The 27,577-nt window shown below is 33.1% G+C and overlaps 1 protein-coding gene across 1 annotated transcript; it reads right to left on the minus strand.

Moving 5' to 3' along the window:
- On the minus strand, positions 1–26,518 carry LOC128986557 (transferrin-like). The gene is made up of 16 exons (XM_054406985.1): positions 26,433–26,518; positions 17,092–17,194; positions 16,150–16,286; positions 14,041–14,183; positions 12,680–12,824; positions 12,006–12,163; positions 10,109–10,233; positions 8,493–8,644; positions 7,015–7,109; positions 6,299–6,444; positions 5,493–5,644; positions 4,301–4,444; positions 2,837–2,974; positions 2,170–2,279; positions 1,122–1,271; positions 1–287 (listed from the first exon to the last, which is right to left on the minus strand). Exons 1-16 carry the CDS (start codon positions 26,500–26,502, stop codon positions 87–89), a joined length of 2,169 nt encoding a protein of 722 aa, XP_054262960.1. The 5' UTR covers positions 26,503–26,518; the 3' UTR covers positions 1–86.
- Between the last annotated feature and the right edge of the window lie 1,059 nt (positions 26,519–27,577).

Raw genomic sequence — 27,577 nt, forward strand, 5'->3', positions numbered from 1 at the left:
TAAGCTTTAAAATATATCTTTATCTGTAATATTTGGGAATTCAGTCTCAGTCTCTTACTCTATGATCAATTACTTATACAGTTTGTTTAAATGTAAGCAACAATTGTAGATAAAAAAGAAATGTAGATAATTAAATTTTCTTTGTCTATAAAACTGGCTTTCGAAGGTGAACATGTTGTCATTAAAGGAACGGATCTTTCATAGTTTTTGGGTCGAGGCTCAGACTTTTTAATAAAATGATCAAACTGTTCCAGTACTTGAGTTACTTCTGCCATCTCAGATGAATCCTGAAAAATAAATTAAATATAGTAGTTTTATATTATTTTATATTGAAGCCCTAGACTTGAAATGTCCCCCTAAATAATTAGACCTATATATGATCAAACTTGTAATATCACAATAGGATTAAAATTATCTTCTATTGCAAAACAAATTAATGCACTAATATGAATTACAAATTATGTTCATTTATCAACTACCTACTTAAAATCCAGCGCCACTTGGCATTTTCTAAAATATGATAAATACAACATTTTACCTAAAATTTGTATTTGTGAGTGCTACATGGTTTGGACCTTGTGTTGATTTCATTTTTGCTCCTATATAAGTATATAACAATTTGTTGGTTGGTGGCTATTGATTCTAAGAATCAAGAATTTGTATTCATCATTTTGCGCTATGTACAATACATACAATACAATAAAGATGCCTAGTTATAAGTTTGTGATTAAATAATTTGGACGCTGTAGCAAAATTTGTTAAGCTTGCAAGTAAAACAGATAAAATTAAAGTTTTTTTTTTAAATAGAGGCCCACAAAATTATTACTTTAATAAGTGTTACAGCTTATTCTACATAACATGTTTTTTATAGTTTCTAAATAAATGATTTAACGTAGGTTTATTAAATAGGTATATATTTAGTTAATACAGTTTTCAAGAATGAATTTGTAGCCTCTATGACCAAAATGGATGCCTTTACTAAATGTCTGATGAAGTTTCAAGGTGTGCATCACTCAGATTCATCATGCAAGACTGTTCACATCTAAAAAAGTGTTGGTTACACCGCAACATTACTAGTTTCATATGTATCGGTAATGTACATTTTAACAATATATACTTACCACTGTATCAAAGAGTGTATTGCTGGGTGCAAACATGCTAAAAGTCCGAGATGAAGGACTGTTGTAATGTCCAAATAAATTATTGAGGCCTGTAAACAGAGCCATGATGTCTTCTCTTTTTGCTGGCGTTGTTTTGTCACTGACCATAACCTGCATCATAAAGTACAAAAAATACATTAAAATGTGTTGGACATTAGATATTTAAATAATGGTTTTATTAGTTTTTGGTGCTTTATAGGTGCTCACTGCCCAATTTCATTTTTCATTAACCTTCTAACCACTGTTTTTGATATATAGTCTAACTCTAACTTCCCGAACTCCAATCATTCGGATCGCCATTTGTCTGGATCACATCTTAATATGTACCAACTATGTCCATCATGCAGCGAGTATATTGAAGTGTCATATTGATTGGTGGGTGTCGAGTCATCTGCTAAGAGCTGCTGTCTTTCTATAGTGTTTATAGTGTTTCTTGAAAACCCAACTATGCAGGCATTTACTTATTCAGATGAGATCCAGTCAGTGGCTGCTAAAGGGGGGCTTGGCTGGGCTTAGCCCCCCCCCCAGATATAAGGACTCACTTTCTTTTTGGTTAAGTTAGAAAAGTTCATTTAAAAAAATAATAGGAGTAAGTTTTAATGAATAATATAGGCTTTTATTTTAATTTATCAAATGCTTTCTTATTATAAAATGTAAGGGTGAAATTCTTACATTGAATTTGTAAATTAGCAGATTACATGGTCCTTCAAGTATGTTCACTGTTTTCACTGAATCCGAAATTCCTTTTATGTTAATTTCCAAATAGCCTAAAATACGTCTTTAGTGCTTATATTTTTTCACATATTTTTTCTCACTGAGGGGTATTCCAGTAGAGCCGCCTATGGATCCAGTCCCAAAAATTGATCAGGGGGAATGGATTTATACTGAACTGTAATTTCATCACTCATGCTCAAGTCTATCTGGATGCAGAAAAGTCAGATAACTACTGCATCAACATGACAAATTATAATTTCAGTCATTACCAAACTCAAGATAATTCAATACAAACCTGGCTATAGCTTGACCAGCTGAGGTAGCAATCTTGCTTAGTTCCTTCACATAACGCTTTGAAACTGTCCACTGTCAGCCCTGCTGCATCAGGGTTGTTGTTCAGATCTTCTAGAAAATAAAAAAAATACGTCAGAAGGCAAAATAAAAAATGTATTGAAACAATAAACCCCTGTTTTTGTGGTGTTTACATTTCAGCGACTTGACGTCTGTTAGGTTGATCGTAGCTGCTTTTAAAGCAACTGAGCTAGTTGTTCGGTTACAGCCATTGCTTAGCTTAGGGATTACATCTTTTGCTATTGGTCAACACAACTTTTTTGTAAAAAACTTTACCTATTCACATTGCAAAAGACAAAACAGAAGTAAGGAATAAAGGGAGCATACAAGAACAGTACTTTTAATCACAATACTCTGTGTACCTTTAAACATTTAATGAAAGAAATACAGTTTCAATATATTTAAACATAACCTCAGAGCTTCCAACATAAAATCTCACATATCACGAAGCAACCCTTTCATACTGGCACAGTGGTGTGATTATACTCCATTTGCTCCTTGTCACTAAGCGAATGCTAAGGACCCACATTTAAGCCATATACGAAGACAAAACCAGAGAAGAGGAGTGTGTCTCTTTTTGGCTGTAGTGATATCTAATAAGCTTTACTTACTTAGATATTTTGGGATAGAATCTTTAGAAATGAATGCCACGTCTCCTCCTCCAACTGCAAGACACTGAAATGCCAAAGCTTCATTGTCGTATTGTGAATTGCCGAACTCTCCTTGATCAAACCATCTGTCAGCAATGTCTGTAAATAAAGTCAACAATAAACCTTAAACAAACAGTTTTAACTTTTGGGCTCTTCCTCTCCAAGCTCTTCCACAGTCCTCCTCATGAGTTTGCACATGAGACCTGTCCAAGACGGAATTTAAACCTCTAGTCTATTTGGTGCTAGTCTGGCTAGAGAGACAAATGCTCCTGGCCACTCAGCTAGCACATGTCAAGTATAGCTTTCAGCCATTTTTGTTCAGTTATAGGTACTTGCATAGTCAGTTATGAATTGAAGTTTGGTGGTGTTGCTATTGGTGGCTGATGTATCAGACTTTGAAATAATGTCAACAAACATAAGTGCTAAGTAAGAGACAATCTGAATCTTCTTATACCTTTGACTCATAAGACCATCTCAATGAATTATGGATAATTGACTAAGAACTAGTAGAAATATGGCATATCTATTTTTTGTCAAGGATTAATAATTGTTACCAGTTAGTTGTGACTTTATGTAGAAACCTGGTGTTGGGAGTGTATTATTCTACACTTAGGATGAAACAAAGCGAATTTGGATTGGCACTCACCAGTTAACAGAAAATAATTAAATAACTTCTTAATCAGCATCGTAGGTGTTATTAAATTACCTACCTCAAAGTATAAAAATATGTATAATAACACTTGTAATAATAGATTTACACACTTGTGTTGATTAACAAGACAGTAAATACATATAAAAGATATTGAGGTCTGATGATGATTGAAGTGTCCAATCGAAATCGATCACCAAACTTACCATCTCAGTCGTATTTTTTGTTGTAAGACTAGATTACTTACGTCAATAGCTCATTGAATTTCACTTCATGTTTCAGTACAGGTTTCGACACATTGTCATCATCAGCTGAGTACTAGTGAAGTCTGTCCCCGACCCGCGGCGTGACCGTGTGTTTTGTTCGAGCAGGCCTGCATGTCTTAAAGCTTTACGTGTTGTAAATGTATATGTTCCATGTCGTGTCGTATTTGTGTTACGTGTTACGTGTTTATTTAATTGAACATTGACGAAACCATATGGTGAATAAAAACTTCACTATTACTCAGCTGATGATGACAATGTGTCGAAACATGTACTGAAACATGAAGTGAAATTCAATGAGCTATTGACGTAAGTAATCTAGTCTTACAATAATATCTACAGCTCAGGGGCTTAACAATGAATTTAAAGTATTTTTTGTACCTTCATGAAAATAAATGTAAAAAAATTTGTTGAGACATCACGTTTGAATTGATGTATGTGTTTCTTGACAAATTCATCAATCAATTAAAAAAAATAATATTTTGTAATATTTAAAAATAAATTAACACTTACATTCCGAGCAAACTTTGATGTTGGAGTAAGGCGCCACAGAAGAGCTAGGCTCGGAGATGCATATATCAGAGAAAAACTTGGACATTGCCTTGGTATAGGGGCACTCTTCAGTGTTTCGTAGGTACATTGCAAATGAAGTCCATCCTACAAATTTGAAACCATTTAAAGAATTAATAACAAATTTAATAGCTTAGAATTTAAGTTAATAACTTCAGAATGTAAACGTTTCAATTGAATAGTTCTGAAATTGGTCCATAAATTACTAAAAAGATAATAATTTGTTTCAAATATTGAAAACATATAATCCTCATATATAATACGTGAAGGCGATTTCTACGAAACACTATTGTGTCATAATTACGTATTTGCTGTGTAGACCGCCCTTTCAACATTTCCTGCAATAAAAGTCTTCGGGCTTTGCCCCATATGTCATCAAAATCCCAATGTATTTCTTATGAAGAAAAGATTTTGTTTACTCAACAGACGAGTAATTTTTATTCATTGCAGCTGTTCATAATACACAAAAAGAGCGTTCGTTTTCAGAGTGAGTTAGTTTTTAGTTTCAATAACTGGAGTGGAGTGAGCATTTGTTTTCAGAGTAAGTTCGTTTTCAGTTTCGATAACTAGAGTGGAGTGATTGATTACATTATTTTTGAGTAGACTTTTTTAAGTCATCGGAAATTATGACTTTTATTATTAGTTATGAGATAATACTTAGCAATTGCTCGAATTTGAGCAACAGGTGCACTAGTAATCTTTGATAGCGTGTGGAAAGATTTAAATGTACTATAAGCTGATGTTCACCTCACCGGAGCTACGGGCTACCAGCACAGCTGTTTATCTACTGTATCCTACTTAACATGCGACAAGCAAGTACGTCCGTTCTGGCAAGACTACAGTCTCTGCAGAATATAATGGCATAGAGGGAAGTTGGAGGCTTCAATAACAAAAAACAATCAATATGATCACTTGAGTTCCTTTCAATTAGCAGGTAGGGTAATATAAAAAGAGCCAAAGTAAGCCAAAGGACTGTAATATAGGTATCAATTCAATTTTGTTTCCCAGTTATTAACAATTAAAATCATTGGGGGGGGGGGGGTGAAATACAGATTTTTTTCTTTTACATTATAGGCTAATGGTTCGTGTAAACAAATAAAGAAAGAAGTATAGGGAAGATAATACAATTTCTTACCTATACCATCCACTGAGGAGAAGCAAGCTTTTTTCCCTCTCAAATCTGACAGTGAGTTAATTTTTGAGTTTGATTTAACTATGGCTGCAACTGTTTTTGCTTTTTTCAATTGTTTGGGTAGATGAACAATCAGTGGTTGCAGGCCATTGTCTCTGAAAACAATTTTCTATCAATAGATAGATTCTTAAAAGTTTGTCTTCTAAACTTTAAACCACAGTCCTATTACAGTAGAGTAATTGGCTGAGCCAGGTGTCTTTACCTTTAACGAGGCCTGCCAAAGCTGGGTACGGCCCTGGGCTGAGTTATACGTTTTATATCCCATTTGATCAAAGAAAATCAAAGAAAACTGATGTGAATGCTGATGTATGTAGATAACTGTCAATTTCATAACTGAACACTTCAATGCAATGTACTGAGTTAGATTAAGGAACTGTGACGCTATTTATTGTATTGCTGTACATTAAACAAATAAATAAATTTTGAATTTGAAATCATATATTTGTCACTATCATAGCTATATAACTTTATATTGACTTATTTACTACCCAGCTTCACAAGGAATGCACATCGCACAGTATATATCTAAATCAGAAATGATGTTTGGGTTAAGAAATCTTCATAATAATATTAGAATTGCCACGAGAATTTGTTTGGAACACTTTAAAGCCATCACATTTTACACCAGGGTTTATGACAAAATGTTTTAAATACCTTTATTGAAAACACCTGTTGTCGTAAAACTTGTCAGATGTTTTGTTGTAAACCGTGTTATGAACATGGTTATAACAAATCACCCTGAAAAGTACCTGATTGCAGGCAGCAGTTTGTCTGTGGTAGTAATAGTGACATCAGCAGATTTGTTAGCCACAGACACAAGGCAGTTGGCTCCGTAGATACAGTTGAGAGTTGGCTGAAGACCATAAACTCTCGAGACAGCTGCCAGCCAGTCACACTAAGACAAGCATTTGTATATCATGTTGTTGAGCATCCATGCATTGCTATTAACTTATGTAGAAGGAGGCGCACAACTGTACACAGCTTTGTAAGGTGGTGCACAACAAGTAAGATTTTGCACAATGTTGCTTCCACTGTGATGGCTGGACATTAATCGAGTAGGCGAACACGTCTGTACTAGAAAGTGCACAACCAGCGCACGGAAACGTTCCTTACTTTTTGAACAGCCCTTGTATTTTAACACAACTACTTTCTGTGATTTCACATATAGAACACATTACTCAAGTTTTTCTTTATACATATTTTTCATTGAATATAAGGACTCTTGTAATAGCATATTTAATTTTATCATTTGTCTTATTTTTATTCATCAATGCAACTGACATAAGTTAAAAGTAAATAATACAACGTTCTTGAAACTGGATTGACTATAAATTCATAAAACTAATCTAGACTTTCATTTATCTGGACAACTTGGAACACCTATAAGTCTGGATTAATGACGGTGTACTGTATATTATTCTTCGTCCATAGTCTAATATATCAAATTATGGCTGTTAAAAAAAACCTTGATTTTCTCCTCCAGTGTGCCAATACAGAGATTGATAGCTCGACTATCTTGACCACAGCTTGACATGGAGTTGGCACTGAGGTATCCAGGGGCTGAAAACAGTCTGAGGTATAGCATTTACAAAAGTACACAGCCCTATGAGGCCAAACAACATAGCCAAACAACATTTGCCCATTAAGTCAGATGGAAACAGAACCTTAAAATAGAAACAAGGAAAATAAACATACATAACTGAGTAAATATTTTATATTTAGGTTAGTAAAAAAAATCAGTGATGTATGTAGCCTTGGAGGCATGGTGGAAGGAAAAACAGGTGTGCTATTTCGTCATATGCTGACGTCACCCAGATTGTAAACAAAAAATCACCTGATCGTATTGCCATATAAGTATATATTTTGTTTTGATTTGATTTTTATTGTTTCTATATTTTTTTCTAAATGGTGAAATGGTGTTGCAATCTGGGCGACGTCAGCAAGACGGGAAATAGCACACCTATGTTTTTATCCTTCCACTACATGTATGCCTTGGAGGCATGCAGCAAAAGAAAGTTTACTTTGTCTTACAGTATTAAATTTATCCTACCAAATGCTTAAAATCCCATCTTACCTATACCATAGATAAAACATACTCCCTTAGTAGATTTCCCATCCTTATGGAACAGCTGAACCCAATTTTACTGTCAGTTCTGTCTGGTGTACTGTATAGTAGTGTTTTGTTTACAATTCGTTTCTAGCTAATTCAGTAATTTAAAACCTCGTTTAACCAAATAAAACTATCTAATCATAAACAATAACTTGTCCACTATAGTTCGGCCGCTTAGAAAACGACCTGCGCGCTAATGCTAAGCCAATGCTGGAGGAGGTCACTTTCTAAGCGGCCGAACTATAGCTATATAACCAAACAGTGAGGCACAAATCATGAGAAACTAACCCTAAAATAATAGAAACAAATTGTAAACAAAACACGACATCTACAGTACGGTAGACCGGACAGATCTAACAATAAAGTTGGCTCAGCTGTTCCATAAGGATGGGAAATCTAATAATGGAGTATCACAAATACTAGAAAAATACGTTTTATCTATGCCTATACTAACTCTTGTGTCTCATTAAGAAATCACAGTAACCCAGTGGCGGTACCAAGGGGGGATGGGAGGGATATATCCCCCCTGAAATATTTTATATTTTATTAGCTAACATAAATATATTAGCTTGAGCATATTTTAGAGCTAAAATATGCATAAAAATATATTTTTAGGCTTTGAATTCTACATTTTTTCTGTGGGAAGGGGGGGGGGTCACCCAGACCTCCCTTTTTTCTGGGGGATATTCCATACCCCAGACCCCCCGTGGTCATCCCCCCCCCCCGAAATTAAATCCTGGTACTGCCACTGCGGTAACCGAATCAAAATGAGCAAATTTGTTGTTTTGTGAGTGTACATTTCTAATCCCTGACATATTGAGTCGACTGCTCACCAGTAGCCAAGTAGTCATCAGGAGTGATGCTAGGTTTCAGCTGAAGAGGTGGAGTAAAGATGCGAGACTCTAACAGATTGATGAAGTCATCAGGTGTATCAGCTTTCAACAAGGTTTCTTTCAGCTTCTTTTGTATATCTTCTGCTTTTGTTCTGGTTAAAATTCATTAATTAAACAAAATTATGCTAATAAGTTAAGTACCATACAGTAGCCTCTTCCTAACAAGAGCACCACTTATATAGAGGCTATTTTTAAAACTACAATTACCGTTGTTATTCCATCCAGTATCAGTATATTAGAGAGATTAGCAAAACATATAAAGCCATTAATTCTAGCCATGTTAATTTCCCAAAATGGTCCACAAAATTTCACCCTTATACAGGTTTTTGGATAGGCTACTGTTCTATGCCTTCACTAATGAAATCAATTAAATGGTTTGTTTTACTAATAATTGTAAACCATAAAGAAATGGTGACCTGTTATAGTTTACGCAACGATCACGTAAAGGTGGTGTGTTAAGAGACTATATTTAGGCGAGTTGCGCACACTACTTTACCTAACACCATTTTAAAATTACTAACAATCACTACTCATAACTTCTAAGAGCGGTTATGTTTTTTTTTTTTTATATAACCTCTTATTGCCACTGACAGTGATGCAATGACTCCATTGTACCAACCACTAATTGTACAGATCATTAACAATTAAAATGGTAATCAGCTGATTAGTTGAAGTTTGAAGCTTTACAATTGTACTTCTTTTCTCTCAATCGTTGAACCTCATTGGTCCGTTACTCATGGTAAAACATCAATGCTGGCTGATAAGTAAGTAAACGATGCTGTAAAGTGAATCTTTTCAGTACTAAGAACTGTACTGAAACGGCTAGTTAAAAAAACAGTCGTAGTTAAAACTCTTTTCACAATAGATCCCACTGACCCACAAATATTGTCTATTGTGTACCACAAATAGATCATTATTTTTTAAATTAATAAATTAGACACATCGAAAATGCTACAAACTTGAGACTCCACAGCTACAATAAATCAATGTCAATAACGATGATGTGATATTTATAATGTAGTAATTTAGATTTTGCTATAGGGTCTCACTATAGCTAGATTTCCAATATTTTTTATACTGTACGTCATAAAGACTGTTATTTAATCTTTGTTAATATGTCTAATTTTTGCAGTACTGTACCACTATAGAATAAAGAACTAACCTAATCCTCAATGGGCAAAAAACAAAAAACTGTAAAATAATGATTACGTTTGAATCTACTATAGTATCTATATCAGAATAATGGAGGGATGGACTCGTGGTCCAGCACGTCAACTGAAGCTTATTGTGCATATCGTTACCAGAATCTAGAAGAGCTGCACTGCTGTCGCTGGCTAATGGGCAAGGACCGACCTAGGGATGGCAGGAAAGAGAACTAACATCACTGCTCCTTTGTTATCAGCTGATTACATATAAAGTGAAATGTATGTTAAAAAAAATCACATAGCGACAACAATGGTTCTAGATTTTGCTAAAGACACTAGCAGATTCAAAATACAACTCTTTTGGCTCAGTGAGGGTTCTGGCTTGAATTTTTATTTTGTGGTAGTACTCACCTCCTGGCAGCAATAACAGGCATAGGCCTGGTAACCCAGACACATGGATCTGTAGAGTTCAGGGGCATAGTGGAGCCATCAGGACATAACAGACTGACATCTTCACAAACTGAAACATCTGCTCTCTGTGAACAATCGATTACATCACATTAGATTGTGTAAGATGGCTGACAAACTCACAAGTCTTGTCAAATGACCAGGAGAGTCCATTAAGTGAAGCCTTTTCTGTAATGTCTGTGACTTTCTTGATTGACTGGTTCACTGCTCAGTCAAGTCAAGTGTTGCCATAAATAATTGTTTCCATAAAGAAGTGATTATATTAAAAGTTCCACATGCCCACTTCATAATTGTTTCGTGTTCTTCAGGGTATAAATATGTCAAACATTAACATAGGTTTTTCTTTTTTTTAAGAGGTTGGTGGCATCTTTTAACCTTGTGTTTGCCCGTCTACATAGACTACAGATCTGTGCGTGGAACATATCCAGCAAAGCAAGGGATGAGCCGGTACAGTACGAAGGTGAACTGTACTGATAAAATGTTTGCGGCACTCGGCAGTGACCAGGATCCAAACCCACAACATCGCTGCCTTGGGCCCGAAGTCCGTGATGCTACCAACTGAGCCACCGACTTACCAAACGAGTTAGTGTGGTACAATTAGCAAAAAAAGGCTTAGCCCGAACAACCAAACAGAAAGTACACTTTTGACTCCAAGTTGTTCAGTACAGTCCACAGTAAAAGTTCAGTAAAAGTTACACCAATTTGAGTGTCAGGTTTGGTGGAGGGGGGGGGGTAAGAGTTTTAAAAAGTTTTTTGTTTTTTTTCCTTTTGGTTATCTCAGAAATATGCATTTTAGCACAAAATACGTACTAAAATAATCTACACAAAATTCTAAAAAAAAATGTTATCTTCATTATCTTGTTAAAGTGAATGGTTACAGAAGCTTAAAAATTGCAATTTTTCTACAATTTTTACAACTTTTAAAGTCCCGTAGGCAACTAAATATTAAAAAAAAATAATAGAGATAGAGTTACAAAACTTGGAACAAAGTCTCTGGACACACAAATAATTTTAATTTATTATTTAGTGACACACTACCTTCTCAGGGGGACTACCCCCTAGGAGTCAGAAGAAAATATTTAAGGTAAGCATAGGTTGATATCTATATCAAGATCAAATTAACGGTTTTTGTTGGTAAAATACAATACCGCAAACCTGAACTCAAAAGAACAAACAAGTCGAAAGCAGCCTTTGAAAGATTTCTTGAAGTTGCAGTTTTGGGACGCCCGCAGAACTCAGAAGGAAGTCATAAATGTAGGCATGGCTTGATACATTTTATTATTATTATTATATAATTATCATGATTATTATTACTAACATTATAAAAATTTGAATATTGGAGGAACAGAATATTTTTTGATCTCCGCTATATGCACATTCAACAAGACAACAAACAATTTTACAACATATGCAAAGATTTTTACCATTCTTTTTTTTTTGTTTAGTAGTAGATGATTTCTGCATGCACACCTATTATTATTTTGTTTTAATTGAATGTAGGGACGCTGGAAAAGTAATTTGGTGCTTCTAAAGGCATAAATATGTGTGGGAGATGGTCATCCAGCTTTGACATACTTTTACTTTAACAGTTTTAGGTCATGAAGTTTGGATAATTACCATAAAATCTACTTTACCACTGAAACTTTATAGTGGCTGAGGAAGGAATCAATGCATTTGATTCAGTTTCAATTGATTCAGTCGTAAAACTTGTCTTATGTTGTTTATATCCCCAGTGCCAGGTTTACATCAAACACCTATGTACCGAGAAATCGCAAGTTAAAAAGAGGCTGTCAACCCTATAAAACAATACTCAGAAGTGCCAGACATGATGTTTACTCACTGTGAAGTGAAGCCGAGCATCTTTGAGCATGGACCAGGCAACATCTCCCAGGCAGTCAGACAAGCAGTACAAAACTCCCTGTCTACCCCAGTACTTGTCTCTCTCCGAGCATAGGCTGGGCACATCACACAGTCCGCATAACTTGGGGTACTTTTTTTCTAGACAAGTAAAACCACATATTATATTCTTTTAGTTTGATAGGTTAGGTCATGAATAAATAAATAATCTGTTATACTGCTCATGTTTTGAAGAGAAGATTGGATATACTTCAAAAGTATAATATGAAAAAATAATCTTGAAACTCCTGCAAATATGACTGAGGAATAATCCGTCAATAATTATATCAATTTATTTTAGATCAATCATTTTTTAAGAATAGGCAGCCCAATGACAGTACTTGATTTGCTGTGGTCTTGTACACTGATACTGCTATAAATAATTAATAGTGATAAAGGAATTAACGTTTTACTGCAGAAATTATTAACAATTTTGTCAAATTATGACTATAATCATCAATGTAATGATAAAGTCGCATTACTATATAATTAAAGTTGTAAGAAGGAAGAAAAATACTTTATTTTTATAACAAAATATGAGAGTAAGGTTTATATAATCATAAACTATCATGCTTGAATTTGATAGTATTAAATCATTAGCAGGGCAAAATAACTTACTGAGTTTGTGGTCTAACTCCGGGTTTGATGCCCATTGGCCTGGTTTACAAGATTTCCCGAAGTATCCTGCAAGAGCTTTAACTCGATTTTCCTCAATGGAAATATCCTTCTCACAGCTCTGTGGAGTAACTCGGTTCTCAAAATACTGGAAAATAGTAAGCTACTAGTAAATAACAAATTGGAGTTTCTGTGCTTAAAAGTTCAGTATTTACACCTATGTGCGTAGTTTCTACAATTTGTTTAGTTGTATGTGTTTGTTGCTGTGATTCATTAGATATACAGTATAAATATATAAATAGGAAAGGTCTTTTACTGGCTACCGAAACTAAAAATGAGTAAACCTCTCGTTAAAAAAAGCAAGGACGATCTTAGATAATTAACCTACACACATCTTTATAGGTTGAAAAGAGTCAGGCTCTAACAAAAATTATTAGCTCTTTTGATGATGTTAATGTTTGTTCACAGCCATCCTTGTAACAACTTGTTAAACTTTTAAAAGATCAAAATATTAATCAAATATGATGAACTGCTATAAACTAAACCAATAAATACATATAAGAATGGTCTTATAATTACACCATCTACAGTACAAGCTAGTATGATCTAAGGCAATAGAAAGGAATTGGTTTTCTAATTTGGAGTGTTTGCACAATAAATGCTTCCTTGTATGGTAAACAAGACATGATTAATCCTCTTCTGTAATTAGTACCATAAATAGTATTGCAGTATTGCAAAATGCATTTTAACTGTGAGAAACTGTGACACATGAAGTCTTGTAATGGTTTATACAAATGAACGTAATATAAGTTTATGTTTTAATTACATTGTTTTTACTTTTCTAGTTTATTTCTTTTACTGGTAAGAAAACTAATTGTTTAGACTATTCTAAAAACTTCTTCGAAATTTTATGATAAGGACTTTGAGCGGTAAACACAAATTAAAGCAACTGGAAAGTAATAGTTTTTATCATGAATTTTGAAGTAATACTAATAACTGCTGCCTGTATTTTTAAAACAATCTTCTGATGTTAAACTATAAAATATATACATGTACTTTCAATGTTTTAATCCCAAAATATATTTTTTTTACTTTACTTGTTCCTTCTGTATTCTGTAATCAATTTAAATTTTTTATAGAAATGTTTTTTTAAAGAAATTAAAAATTAAAAACTACAACAATTTTAATGGTAAGTAAATTTTATAATATTCATAAAAAGTGGTTTTAATTAATGGGAAACCGATATATAAAACTATATAATAATAAAATAAGAGAATTCCTGGGAAATCCAGTTTGTTAATTTAATTTTAATTTCGTTGACATAAAAGTGTAGTCCAGTGTCCTCTATTCTTATACATACTTACAAGGGAAAAGACTTCACTCCAATCGTACTTGACAGCAAAAGGATCAAAACCAGGATGGCAAAGTTTCTTGTTTCTTAAGTCAGACAACTTTGAAATTTTTGCATTATTGGAAACCAAAGCAACAACAGCAAATTCCCACTTTTCTGAAAGAAAATAATAATAATTTAGGAATGTTTACAAAAATAAGACTTCATTTTAGCGAATTTCCCATATAGGGAATAAGCTATTACCGTAGTACTCATGGTAAGACCTGGACCCGGGACCGATTTACTTTTTCGTTTTGAGGTCCCTAGAGGCCAAAAACACCATCCGTTCAAATTCATATATATATATATATATTTATATTTATATATGTGTCCGTTAGCGCCATAACTCGAGCAAAAATCATCCGATTTTGATGAAATTTGGTACAAACGTGTAAACCTACGTTTATTCAAACGAGTTCGCGAACCAGCATGATTGGACTATGGGAACAGGGGTTTAGGGGGGGTTTTATGAGGTAAAAATAGGTTTTTCCCATTTTTGACCCTAAAAACTTAAAATTTAGCAATTCTGTTCAAACCATTTTGTAGAGCTTAAAAAAACAAATAATTTAGTATATTGAAGCGTTATTATGCGCCTAATGGTTACGGAGAAAATTCCAAAAATCGGTTAATTTAAAATTCCCATGTTTTCTTATGGAGAATAAGTAAACTGTTGTAGTTTGCTTGTTTGTGAACATTTTTTGATCAAATTTGGAAAATGCATTTATTTCATACTAAACTATTAACATTTTACAAAAAAATAAAACACATTTTTACCCTCCCTGTTGCAGCAAACCTAAGTACTCGTTAAACTAATGTTATTTAAATAGGGAATAAACGTGACATTTTTAAGGAGACATTTTAGTGTAAATCCAATCAGGCAAATGGAAATTTGCTTAGTCTGCAGGTTTGCTGCGGCGGGGGTATTTAAATTTGTTAATTCATATTATTTTTTATAGGTATATATATATATTTTTTTTTCTTATAGATTCTTAGAACTAATTAAAATACCTCATGTTTCAGAAAACTTGCAGAGAAAGGAAAAATGTCTAGTTGTGTTATCAAGGTTTTATTGAAATATTCCTTGAAATAGTTTTATTGAAATGGGGTTTATTGAAAATTAAAATAGTTTTATGGAAATAATAGAATGAAATATCTCCCTAGATTCACACGCAATAACACACTTCAATATAAATTACACTGCCCTTGCAAATCACTTGAAAAGCCATAAAGCCATTGTCGTCCAAAGACCCTTTTGTAAACCATTAATCTATGTAAACTTTTTTGCATGAGAACGGATTTATGTTATCTGAAGATCCAAAAACAATAAACTACAGTGGTCCTAAACCTAGGCCTTAACTAAGCTCATGAACTGTGAAAATACTTCTCTGTAGGGAAATCAAATAGGTTTAGATAAATTGTAATAATCGTTTTCTATAGGAAGTGACGTAAGATATTTTACGCCATACTACTCTAAGCTAACTTAACAATAAAAAATCTGTACAAATCCTTATATATTACCACCGACTAAAGGACTAACAATCATTACTCTCTTAGAGCACAGGTTATATGTTTGATTGTAACCACTTATTGTCAAATATAATCAGCTGATTGGTGTCCGGTAAAAACTCATTACAGTACAGTAGTACGTAATGAAACCCCATTTTATTAAGCTGGTGGCAAACAGCTGTTTTCTGGACTCAATACTTGCGTGTGAAGTTAGTTAAAACAGTGTACAGTAGTCTGGGTAAAATTGATTTATCTCAAACAAGAAGTAAATTAATTACCACTTTCATGTAATCTACTTCAGTTTAGGTTTTGGAATTGTTGCTGTAGGGTGTAGTTTTGATATAGATTGGTAAATGGTTGTACAAAGCTGGATTTTAGACATATTTTATTATTTAATTTGTTAATAATATATTTTATTTGATATTTATTATTTTAATTTAATCACTTATGTGCTAAGAAATTATTAAAAAAAACTTTTCAATTCTTGTTTTCAAGCTTACAACTTTTACATATTCTGCTCTTAAATCGAAAATACTTTTGAACCAAAGAAATATTTAAGCTTAGTTTCTCCACTCACTGTCCTCTGTAGCATGGATCCTGTGAGTGATGAGAATGTCAGAGAGGTGCTTGTTGTTGGCAGCCATCAAGAGATCTTCTGCTTCAAACACTGCAAAATCTGCCTCTCCGGAAATAATTTTATTCATACAATCCAACCTGGAAAAATTGAATTCTAAAATGCTTATCTTTTATTCTATACATTGATGTTTTTCTTTTTTGTAAAACGGTTATCTGGTGATCAAATAAGAAATATTAAACTCCTAATTTGATCAAAGTATTTAATTAAATGATTTTACTACCCAATTTATTGAATTTAATCAGTTAGCGACTCAGATAGAAACATAACAAACAATATTTCTTAAAAAAAACTAACTAGTAGTTATACTTTTTGTATAATTTTGTGAACATTATTTAAATTGTATATTGTAGACGATTTCTAGTCATCTAAGAATATTTGGCATCCATTCTAAGAATGGTTAAGATGTGCTTTTAATGCCCTTGCAGAATAGCCCATAAGTCAAAGTTACTGTTTAATAATTCATGTAGTGTTTACTGTGCCAAACTGTTAACCTCGCCTCTCTAAAAAACCATCTTTAGTAAAATCATATATTTTAAGCCAGTTTTGTATTTTTAAACAACTAAAATTATTTTCCTTTTGAAAAAAATTATCTTAATTATTGGACGGAGCTGCCAAGAATACAAGTAGGTATTAAACTGTACTTGTATAATGTTAGAGGTTCGTTTTCACTTTTTTACGAATAGGTAAGTATAAATTTTATTTTTAAATTCAGGACATCTTAGTGCTTCTCAACACATGCTTAGTCTCAAATTAATATAGATTGTTCTTAACTCAATATAAAGATATTCATTCTGGTATTTAAGAGTGATATATCTTTTGTAGCTTTGTGACTGACTTGGGATTACTGTAGATTATTACATACCGGTCAGTTAGTCTAAATACCTGTCTGTGGCAGTGACACATCTGAAGGGAGTTGAGCCTAACTTGTCACAGCTGACTGCTGAAGAGTAATAGTTTGGTGTCTGCGGCAGCACACACAGGTGGTCTGTAACATGTAGCCTCACATCAGTCTGTTTTGCGGTTAGCTGTACAACCCCTTAGCAAGAATTTAATATATGTCACAATATGAAAGCACAGTGCCATATAAAGTATAACTATTATTATTATTTTCATTAGCAATTGAGATGACCAACTATCAATTACTTAAAATCAAAAATACATAGCACAAACTCTCACTTTTCATCATACAGAAAAATTAAATAGAAACATGTTGTGACTAAAGTCATAATAAATTAATGAGCATAACATTGAGGAGTCTGCTAGAGAGATTGCTACAGACGCTAGGGCAGCTAAATAATTGAATTGGGACGGCCAATGTCATTATCACTAACTGACCATTACAATTACCAGAGTAATCCTCTCACAAAACAATTGCAGTTACAATTGTATCTAAAGCATATAATACAATTGCAAGATATGTTGCCTGACTTATTTTTATTAGTGAATCAATATGGTACATTGTTTGGCTGATAGTTTAATAAGAAACTGTTATCCTCTAAGAAACTGTTCCTATATCTTTAGGGACATAACAAATTTATAATTAATTAGAATAAGTTTTAATTTATTGACAAATAAAAATATTCCCTTTCATAATCAATGTGTAGCACTGTGAATTATTAGTGTATACATAATAATTTATTTTGTTTAAATTGGTAGCACAGCATTGTAAAACGATTCTTGTATTTAAAAAAATGGTGTTAAAATCTGTTGACAAACCGTACTTGGTAACGATTTATCTGTAGATGGTTTGAATGCCAGTAGCATACAGCAGTGTTATATCATTATGGCTGAATGGTTGAGTGATGTCCACTGTCATGGTTCACTTATAGATTGCAACGAGGGAAAGTTATGAGGAAGTTTGTGAAATCCGCAATGAAGGAAATCAGTTCCATTTGACATACTGCACTGTATTTGGATTAAGTAATTTTATAACACCACAAAAAACACCTGGCAAATGTTATCAGTAGATTGAGTTCAAAATATAAATCCCTCTGGGATAGGATAAATTTGTCTACTTAAGCTTAAAACCACTTTCCTTTTATTGATTAATTAGTAATTACAGAAGTAAAACCACTTTCTCAATATACAAATTTAGTCCAAGCAAACAGTAGTTTATGCAACGATTGCGAGTTGCGTACACTACTTTACCTACGACAGTGTTTTAATTACAAACAATCAGTAGGTACTCATAACTTCTAAGAGAGGTTATGTTTTCGTTTATAACCTCTCATTGCCACTGACAGTGATGCTACGAAAAAATTGGCCTGAACAGCTGATTAGTTTGAAGAAGTTCGAATTATTACAACTTTACCTCTCTCTCAATCCTTGAACCTCATTGGTCCGTTACCCGCGTTGTTATGAGTAAAACTATGCTGTTATGAAAGTGTAAACAATGCTGTTATATGAAACTTTTTAATTATAAGATCTGAACTGAAACTGATAATTAAACAAAACTGTCGTAGGTAATAGCTATTTACCTTACAAGTGTAGTAAGAGCGTTTTTACATCACGCAGGTGAATGTTGTGCAACGAGCGGAAGCGAGTTGCATAATTCACCTAAACAGTGATGTAAACACGCTCTTGCGTAACGTGTAACGTACAAGATTTTACCTGACCCGACAATATACAGGGGGTTACGTACAATATTTTTCATTATCCATTTTACTCATCTTCTAACAGTAACGTTCTTCTACAAACAAAAGCTAGGTTAGGAAAATACTTTAAAGCATAATAATAACATTCAAGCGCACAGCTGATTTCTAGCGTTGAACGTCGTTGGCTCCATAGAGGTATATTTTTTTTAAGTTAAGCACTCAATGTTATTTAAATGGGTTTCATTACCTCACCGAGTGAGTTTTTTTAACTTTACATCACTCGTGAAGTAAAGAAGTTGTATACATCACGCTTGGGATAGGGAAGTTTAACATGGCTGGTTAGGTAAAATATTTAATCTTAATTAATCTTACCCATTACAGTACATATAGAACAAGACAGTAGTTTAAATGTGCAACAATAGCTCAAAGAGAGGTACCATACAAGGGTAAAAGCCGTAGGCACAGTTCCCCTTTATGATTTCTGACGCTGTTTTTTGACTAATCAGTTTCGCTTTTTACAATGCAGATTTTTACCAAGAAGTACAATAGAACCATTTCAATAGTCATATAGAAATCATATCCACGTCAAACTGATGTAGTTTGTTCCACTTCTATTGTAGCTGACCTTGGCTGGCTCTAGGATAAAACCAAGTAAAACAAAAAAAGTTATAGAAATAAAATTTTATAAAGTAAGTGTTAAAGTGTTATGATTAAAATGAAACTTAGTGAGGAGGCATATTTTTAAAATAGTTCTCTAAGTATTGAGAAATGGGGGTTTAAATAGTTTTATAAAACTCAAAGGGTCTACAAAAAGTATTCAATTGTTTTAGTAAACATCTTAAAATGCTTTTTTGTATGTACTTTGGTCATTGATATGTATTTATAAACGAGAGTGTACTTTTTTGCAATTTCTAAGAAACTTTTTGACAATAAGATAATAAATTAACAATCAATTATAATTAAGCATTCTCATAGTGCAGTGAATTTCAATACATATTTTCATAACTACACTGGATTATCTTTATAGTACCTAATAAAAACATGATTACAATACAATAAAAAGACGTTATGTGCCATTTAAATTTACGTTAGAACAGGAAAATATCACATTTTTGCAGTGATAAAACAGAGTCAGATCATAGATGAACCACAGTAATTTAATACATGGCTATGGATAACAGACAATGTATATGTCTTCACATTCCAAATTCAAAATATGTACTAGGCCTACTACCTCTAAATATAAATTATTGAATTTAATTTGCTAATTTCTTACTACTATAAATTTCAACAAAATCAGGTTTCTTTTACGTTAAATTGTATCTTTGTCATTTGTTGTTGTAAAAATTTTATAATTGTTTATAAAATATACAACATGAACTCTTCACTCAAAACCACTCAAGCGAAAACCACATTTACAAAATAACTCACATAAGACAGTAAAGAAACTATAGTTCACAAAAAGAATAAAGAAACCAATTATTCAGATGTCTCATTAATGAACTTGACATTCTTTCTGATAAATCACCCTCATTATCCCGGGAGAACCACAGAGAGGATAAGATAAACATAATCCTTATAAGACTTGGCAAAATCTATATTTATTTTGTCCTATTCGAGTTATATTTAATGTATGCTCTTATATTGCACAACATATCAATAAAAGAAAAAAAACATCTAAATTCAAGGCAATTTATTGAGGCAGGCTGTAAGTTTCACTACACTTACACAACTGCTGAACCTCTTTATTTGTAATTACGCAGTTGTGTAACATTTAATTGCATTCTAACAGATTAACAATTCGAATTCAATTATCTGCTTTATTATTACCTTGTTCGCCAACAATTTAACACACATTGCTAAACTCTTTTGATCATTTCTCATTTTCTATGAACTCAAATTCAGCGTAATTATGTGAAATGGGTGATCGTGAAATACAGAACTCAGTAAAATTTAATTCTGTTTAAATAAAAGTTTTTATTAAGCTACAAAATCGTAAAGAAAGTAGAGTTAAGATTAATATTATCACAGTTGTAAAGCAAATATTATGAATTCCTTTGCCAAATTAGTAAGCAATAAGTTCTTCACAATTTGAACAACATGTTTTAATTTTACCTGTTCTGATAATTATCTACGGATTCAATTCAAAAATTCGTAGGCCTACAAAATTATTAATATTTTAAATGTCTCAAGAAACTGTTTTAATCAACCAGATTCTACCTTATTTACTTATAATTGCCAGGAAAGAAAGACTAAAGAATGTACATTTGACTATGGCAGAAACAATATAAATAATGGCTCTACAAGTGTTTGTGTGGAATAATTTTTTGAAGAAACTCTCAACAAAATGAACCAATCAAACTCAAAATTCGAAATAAATTAATACGGAAAATATAATACGTGAGTCAAAATGTTGCATACTACACCTTATTTGTTTGATCAAAACTTAATGTAAATAGACCTAGATATAAAATTGTGTGAAATCGCTCAAACAAAATTGCTAGTTTCATAGCAGAATATCAAAAATGCACCATTAAGCGAATCACATTTAGCCATTAAATTAGATAATTCAACGTTACAGGGGGGCTTATTAAGTGTTCCACTCATATTATAATGTTAGGCCCGCGCTATCAACAACTCCAGTTCCCCCCAGGGTGCGTGCAGACATCTCAAGGTCATCTCGTCCTCAACCTTCTACTTGTTAGCCAATTCTTTAACTATTCTTACATAAAAGTAATTACAAGTTAAACATCTTATATAATTGAGTCTTCATAGTACTGTAGAACTCTAAAGAATGTAAAAGAAAACATGAACAGAGTTTGTGAAGAGTTAAAGAATTGTTGTTGTAGATACTTATCTCACTTCTTTGCAATGTCGAAGTACGATTAATAGGCGGGAGTCGTTACGTCTATCAACAGGCGAGCACCGACAGCTATACACTATTGTGTTACATTCTTGCAACAATATACGATATCCTTACCTTGGGAGCTAATGGAGATGTTCACTATAAAGGTATATCATTATATAATCGAAATGTAATAGTATTCTTTACTATTTCCATTTAACATGTACGAACAGGACACGGAATTAACTTCTTACATCAGGGTGACAAAAAACCCCTGGGATGGTAAAATATAATACAATAGGGCTAAAAAATTTTAAACAAATTTACATAAAACTTATTTTAACACAAAGGTCTTTTATATGCATATCAACCTATTCTTTTACTTACAATTTCCTTCTGACTCCCCCTGAGGAGATAGCGTGTCACGGATTAACGAATTAAACAGATTTTTATGTTCCAAGTTTTGTAACTCTATCTTTATAATTTTTTTAACTATTTAACTGTCCCGGGACGTGTGTGCCGCCCTGTACATAGTTCATTCATACACTAAATTGTTTGTTTATATTTCCCTATGTAATTCAAAACAATCTGTAGACATGATAAAATATGTTGAATGGAAAACCACGGTTAAAACCAGGTACTTTATGAAAATGTATATTTGGTGAAGGAATTCATAAACGAAGTAAGGGGTGGATGCACTCGTCTTTGTAGTCCAAATACGCTTTCTCAAGGGAGACGGAGGGTTTCTTTAAATGTTAAACTAATGAGCTGAGGGAACGAGCCGTACAATTTGTGTCACTCACATTCGTCGTCTGCAAGTCAACGCAAAAGGAATATTTGGGAACAGGAGACCTAATATTTATATTTTCTATCTATACCTTTAGACTAGGTTGTTCAAGAAAAAATAGAAGTAAAAAAGTATATTTTCGGAACATAAGAAAAATAGCACAAGTCGATAAATAGTTTATGTAGTTTCCCTTCAAAAATCAAGATTATTTAGGTAAGAGTACCGGGGGGCCGAGCCATAACTCGGTGTAGCTGAATTCGATTGTAGCAATATAAAGGGAACTAAACTCGTTTTATTAACAAGTAATTTTGGATTTTATTTTTTAAGTGTCAGTAGAATATAAATTTATTAAGTATGGAAATGTTAACCTGGCAATCCACAAAACGTTAATTTATTTCACAGTCATAGTAAAAAAAACACTCGTTAATGCCCTACACTTGCATACACATTGTTTTGACAATATGTTAAATTTAAAACAACTGATTGAACATTTTTGTTTTAATTCCAATTTACATAAAATAAAAATAATATTATTAAATATTTGTTTCACTTCTAAAACAAAGTTTGCTAATAATAATTGCCTCAGTACTTTGGGGATTAAGTTTTGGTAGGAGAGAGTCAAGTAAAATAATCAGTGTTTGATCGGAACTATTTCCCTATATCTAGTAGTTTACAGAGTAATCTTTGCTCAATAGTAACAACTGATGTTTTCCCTTTGTACTGTATCTTGTAATTTACTAGAATACTGTGGATGACTTGTTATAAGCACACGTTACAAGACTTTAGTTTAAGCTCTCCTTGTTATTTTTTGTTCAACCAACATAGTTACTAGGCAACCCATAAGGCCAATGTTAAATTTTAAATTTTCAAATGAGCTGTGTAGCGAAATCCGAGTTTTCCTGAGGTAGTGCCTGTCACCAATCACGTTTTTAGGGCTATAAGTCCCTAATTCCAAAATTTAGTCAAAATCATTCCGCTAGTTTCGAGATATATATTACAGACAGACAGACATACATACGGATAGACAGACATACGGATAGACAGACATACGGATAGACAGACAGACAAACAGACATAGCTCGTATTAGCATAGGATTAACAGGTGTTAGCATAGGTCTATCAGCATGTACCTATTAAAATTATGTTATTTATGCTGGTTCTATGCTAAATGACGTATTTACATGGAGAGAGACTATACACAATATTGGATACAATTTGGCTAAATATTTACCTATGCAGTTCCTAAATAATCTAACTTAGGACTGATTTTTTTAGGACCTGATTGTACTGTATTACAAAAAGTTCAACTGTGTAGACGTGACATATGCAGCAGATGCATTTCAATTGATTCAAAGAATTAAGCCAAACTCAGTCAACTAAAGTAAAACCAATTGGGAAAACCGCGGAAAACTATCGAAGGTCGCGGCGGAGGAAGGAGGATCAATGAACCAGCGACCAACAAAACCAACAAGCACAGGTCCTGGCTGGCAAGGTCAGCCACAGCACAGTAATCAGCTGATAGTGGCCGAGGTCAGGGAACAACATCCGAACAATCTGAATACGCGATACAAGTTGAGAGGACACTTGTAATGTGGCAGTAATAAGTCTGACAATTTAAACTGTAACATAGACACAAACACGATAGAGATACGTAAGGGTTTGTACGATTTCCGTTGCATAATTAAATGTCATAATGTGCAGTGACGAGTTCGTTTTAATTTTTTATTAGTTAACTTATAAAAACTATATTTTTATCAATCAAGACTTAGAATTTTCAAGCAGTACAAGTACATGGTGTAATTGTTCCCTCGTCCACAAAATACCTGAGAATTGTCCTCTAGAAGCAATCTTCCACTTATAGTTTGGTATTTGGTATGCATTGCACATAAGAACTCGTTAAAAACAAACGTAGTTATGTTATAGTGCTTAAACAATAGTTAAGGTACATTTTAAATTTTGTACGGTTACAATTATTGACATGGATATTAGCATAGCCTCCTGATTGTGGTAAGACTTTAAATTTAAGTTTAATGGTAATCCATATTAGTATTAAATTATAAGTAAGCTTTATTAATTAAACCTAAATTGTGCATTTCTTAAACGGGGTTTTGACGATATAAGTCACACGTCTCAGTAACACACGCTTATTATTACAATGTCTGAATCAACTCAAATAAATCATTGCACTAATATATCAAGCGTGTGTATGTACTTCACAATAGAAATATGAATGTTCTTCATTGAAACAAATATCACCAATCTTAAAGATACCAACGAGATCAATACAATGAGGTACTGTAGTTGATTTATTTTGTAATCTTTTATACTTTTTCTTCCATGAAACCTCTTATTCTTATACATGCGATTTTAATACTGTTAAATGAAAACATAGTTTTAATACTTGACACGCCAATTGTGGTGTTCAACAACCTAGTTGTCCGATACAGCGTTTTTGTAGGTCGTCAACGGGGATGTTAGTTACTTTTATGAATATGAATAATAACTATTTTATTCGGTAACAGCATGATAACTTGTGTGGCGTGAGTTTTCTTATGCTTTTCAACGGCATTTTTGCTGAAAGGTACATGGGTACGAGTACAGCTCACATCACCAGCGACCTTGTCCCTATAATGTCAAGAAGTCGACTGTGTTGCTTTGCCCGGTCCAGGACCTGGTCATTATCGGCGAGGAATTCGTTCAACTATTATGCAACTTATTTTGTTCCTAACCTACGTTATTCCTTGAAGATTCTGAAGCATGCAAGCTATCTGCAAGATAGGGAGAAATTTCCAAATATCCAAAATAGATGATTCGCTAAATACAGGGTGATTCTAAATTATTGTTACACTTTTGAAACTCTATAAATGAAAACTCTACAACCTATCATACCAGGGTGAGAATCAATTGAAAGAGTAGATTCTAAAGTTTTGTTTTACACCACATTGGTAAACGTAGTTGCGAAATTAGCCTATACAGACATTTTTAGATTTTAACTACGATTTTAAATTAATTACACACTTCTACCACTCTGAATCTCAAAACTTCATACTGTATGTTAAATTGTCAAAAGTTTTAATTATACCACTAGGGGTCAATTAGTTCTATAATTTACCACTCAGTTATTGTTGTTAACCATTATTCTAAGCTGCAAGGAACATGACTTCGAAAGAGGGTTCTGTGTTTTAGAGTTTCATTGATTTTAAATAGTGCAATTAATTTTAAATCGTAGTTAAAATCTAAAAATGTCTGTAGATGCTAATTTTGCAACTATGTTTACCAATGTAGTGTCAAACAAAACTTTAGAATCTACTCTTTCAATTGATTCTCACCCTGGTATGATAGGTTGTAGAGTTTTTTATTTATAGAGTTTCAAAAGTGTAACAATAATTTAGAATCACTCTGTATTAAAACTCGTAAATGGATGGGTTTTTTTGCTCGTATCTACGCCAGTGGCATTTTTGTAATGAAGTCAAACACTTTTAAGGGAAAGCGGTCCGAACCCATTAAAAATTGTATTACTTTTTTTAAACAATAAAGGTATATTTATGATAGAACCGTATTTTAACTTATTGTTGTTTATAGATTTCGAAAAAATGGATTCGACAACCTTACTATCGGGATATCCAACTGATTACTTTTCTAGCAGTACGACTGTGTAAGGTAAGTCTATGTCATGTGAATGAAAATACATTTTGATTAACTGATAACAATGATTCTTTTAGTTTGACTATGGTTGTGTAAAATTCAATAAATTCATGTGTTCCTGCGTTTTAAGACTGGAATCACCATCACAAAATTGTTCAAAATTAAATGAGGGAATTACCTAATGTTATTGTAAACCTTATGGCACCCAAACGGAAATTTGTATATTTTTGTGTTCTGAACTATCCATAGGAACCATTATGTTTGATAACTTTCTACTAGGATGACTATGAAATTCCCACTATTTTCTCCCGCATAGAGGTTAACGAGTGTAACTGGACCCGCATGTACTCACATGTTTGTTGGCTACAGGCTAGGGACGCCAGGAGCGCCACCACCGTTGTACTCCACCATGTGTACCCCATCACTACCCGTACAACACTGCGCCACTACCACCACCACTACCACTACCACTACCACTACCAGGGTATCCCGCCACTGTGACTCATGTCAGACCAATGACGTCACCTGTTTAGGAGGATAAACAGCTGACTGGGCCGTGTTACATATGAGCTATCAGCTTACAATTATCATACTGGAATGAGACAAACACATACGCAATACAGTTGATGTAGAAATTATACCTTGGATATTTACCTTGGCATTTTCCATATGTATATTACACGCAGACGTTGTATCAACAATATCTCACTATCTGAATAAATGTGTGAAGTTTCCCATAACAAATACTGTCTATAATAACAAAACAAATAATGCAATACCTTTTTACATGTCAATGGTTATTTTGGTTTAAGACAGAGTTTTTAGATTTGTTGTTTACTACAGATCCATACAATACAAATTAACTTATTTACCTCAATCAGGTTACAGTTTTCAATTAAAGTAGTATATTTAAAAACAATCCATTTTCGTAAACTGTTTTGTCTCTTGTTTACAATCTGACTGTAGTTAAAAATGTTAACTGGAGGCTTAGCGGCTAAATTACATTTTAAACTAAAACCCGTTTGTCTTTTAAAAACTTCGTCAGTCAGCAGCATCCATGGATATTAGAACAGAAACGGTATGGACCATAAACACAAACAAATGACGTCACGGACTCGAATTTTATACTACAGTAATAACATTAACGTTTCGTTCGGACGTTTTTGACAATACAAACATGTTTACTTTCGGACTAGTGACGTAATTTGTTTATGTTTATGAGCCATACCGTTTCTGTTCTGTCATTCGTAGCATCATCTGACCTTTCATAGTGATTGAAATAAATCAAATGTAAGTTGAGAGATTGTTGACATTCGTTCCTGCGCTAGATCATAATATTTAAAATGACAATCGTAAAATCGGTCAAGTAGAATGGCTGAAAAGGGGATGTTAGCAAAGAAAACCTTTATTCTACTGAGTACAGTATATATTAATTGCACAGATACAGATAATGCATTGATACAGATATATTAATTGTCGAACTTTTTAAATTTAATT

Source organism: Macrosteles quadrilineatus, unplaced genomic scaffold, assembly GCF_028750875.1.
Source record: "Macrosteles quadrilineatus isolate MER2022 unplaced genomic scaffold, UCM_ALF_1.0 Scaffold_2__2_contigs__length_208266976, whole genome shotgun sequence".
Lineage (NCBI taxonomy): Eukaryota > Metazoa > Arthropoda > Insecta > Hemiptera > Cicadellidae > Macrosteles > Macrosteles quadrilineatus.

Coding starts and splice junctions, on each gene's coding strand:
- LOC128986557 (XM_054406985.1), bottom strand. CDS start 26,502: ATGGGGTACACATGGTGGAGTACAACGGTGGTGGCGCTCCTGGCGTCC. Junction 16,287..17,091: donor TGTGTCACTGCCACAGACAG/GTATTTAGACTA, acceptor CAATTTTTCCAG/GTTGGATTGTATGAATAAAA. Junction 8,645..10,108: donor CCTGTTATTGCTGCCAGGAG/GTGAGTACTACC, acceptor AATTTTAACCAG/AACAAAAGCAGAAGATATAC.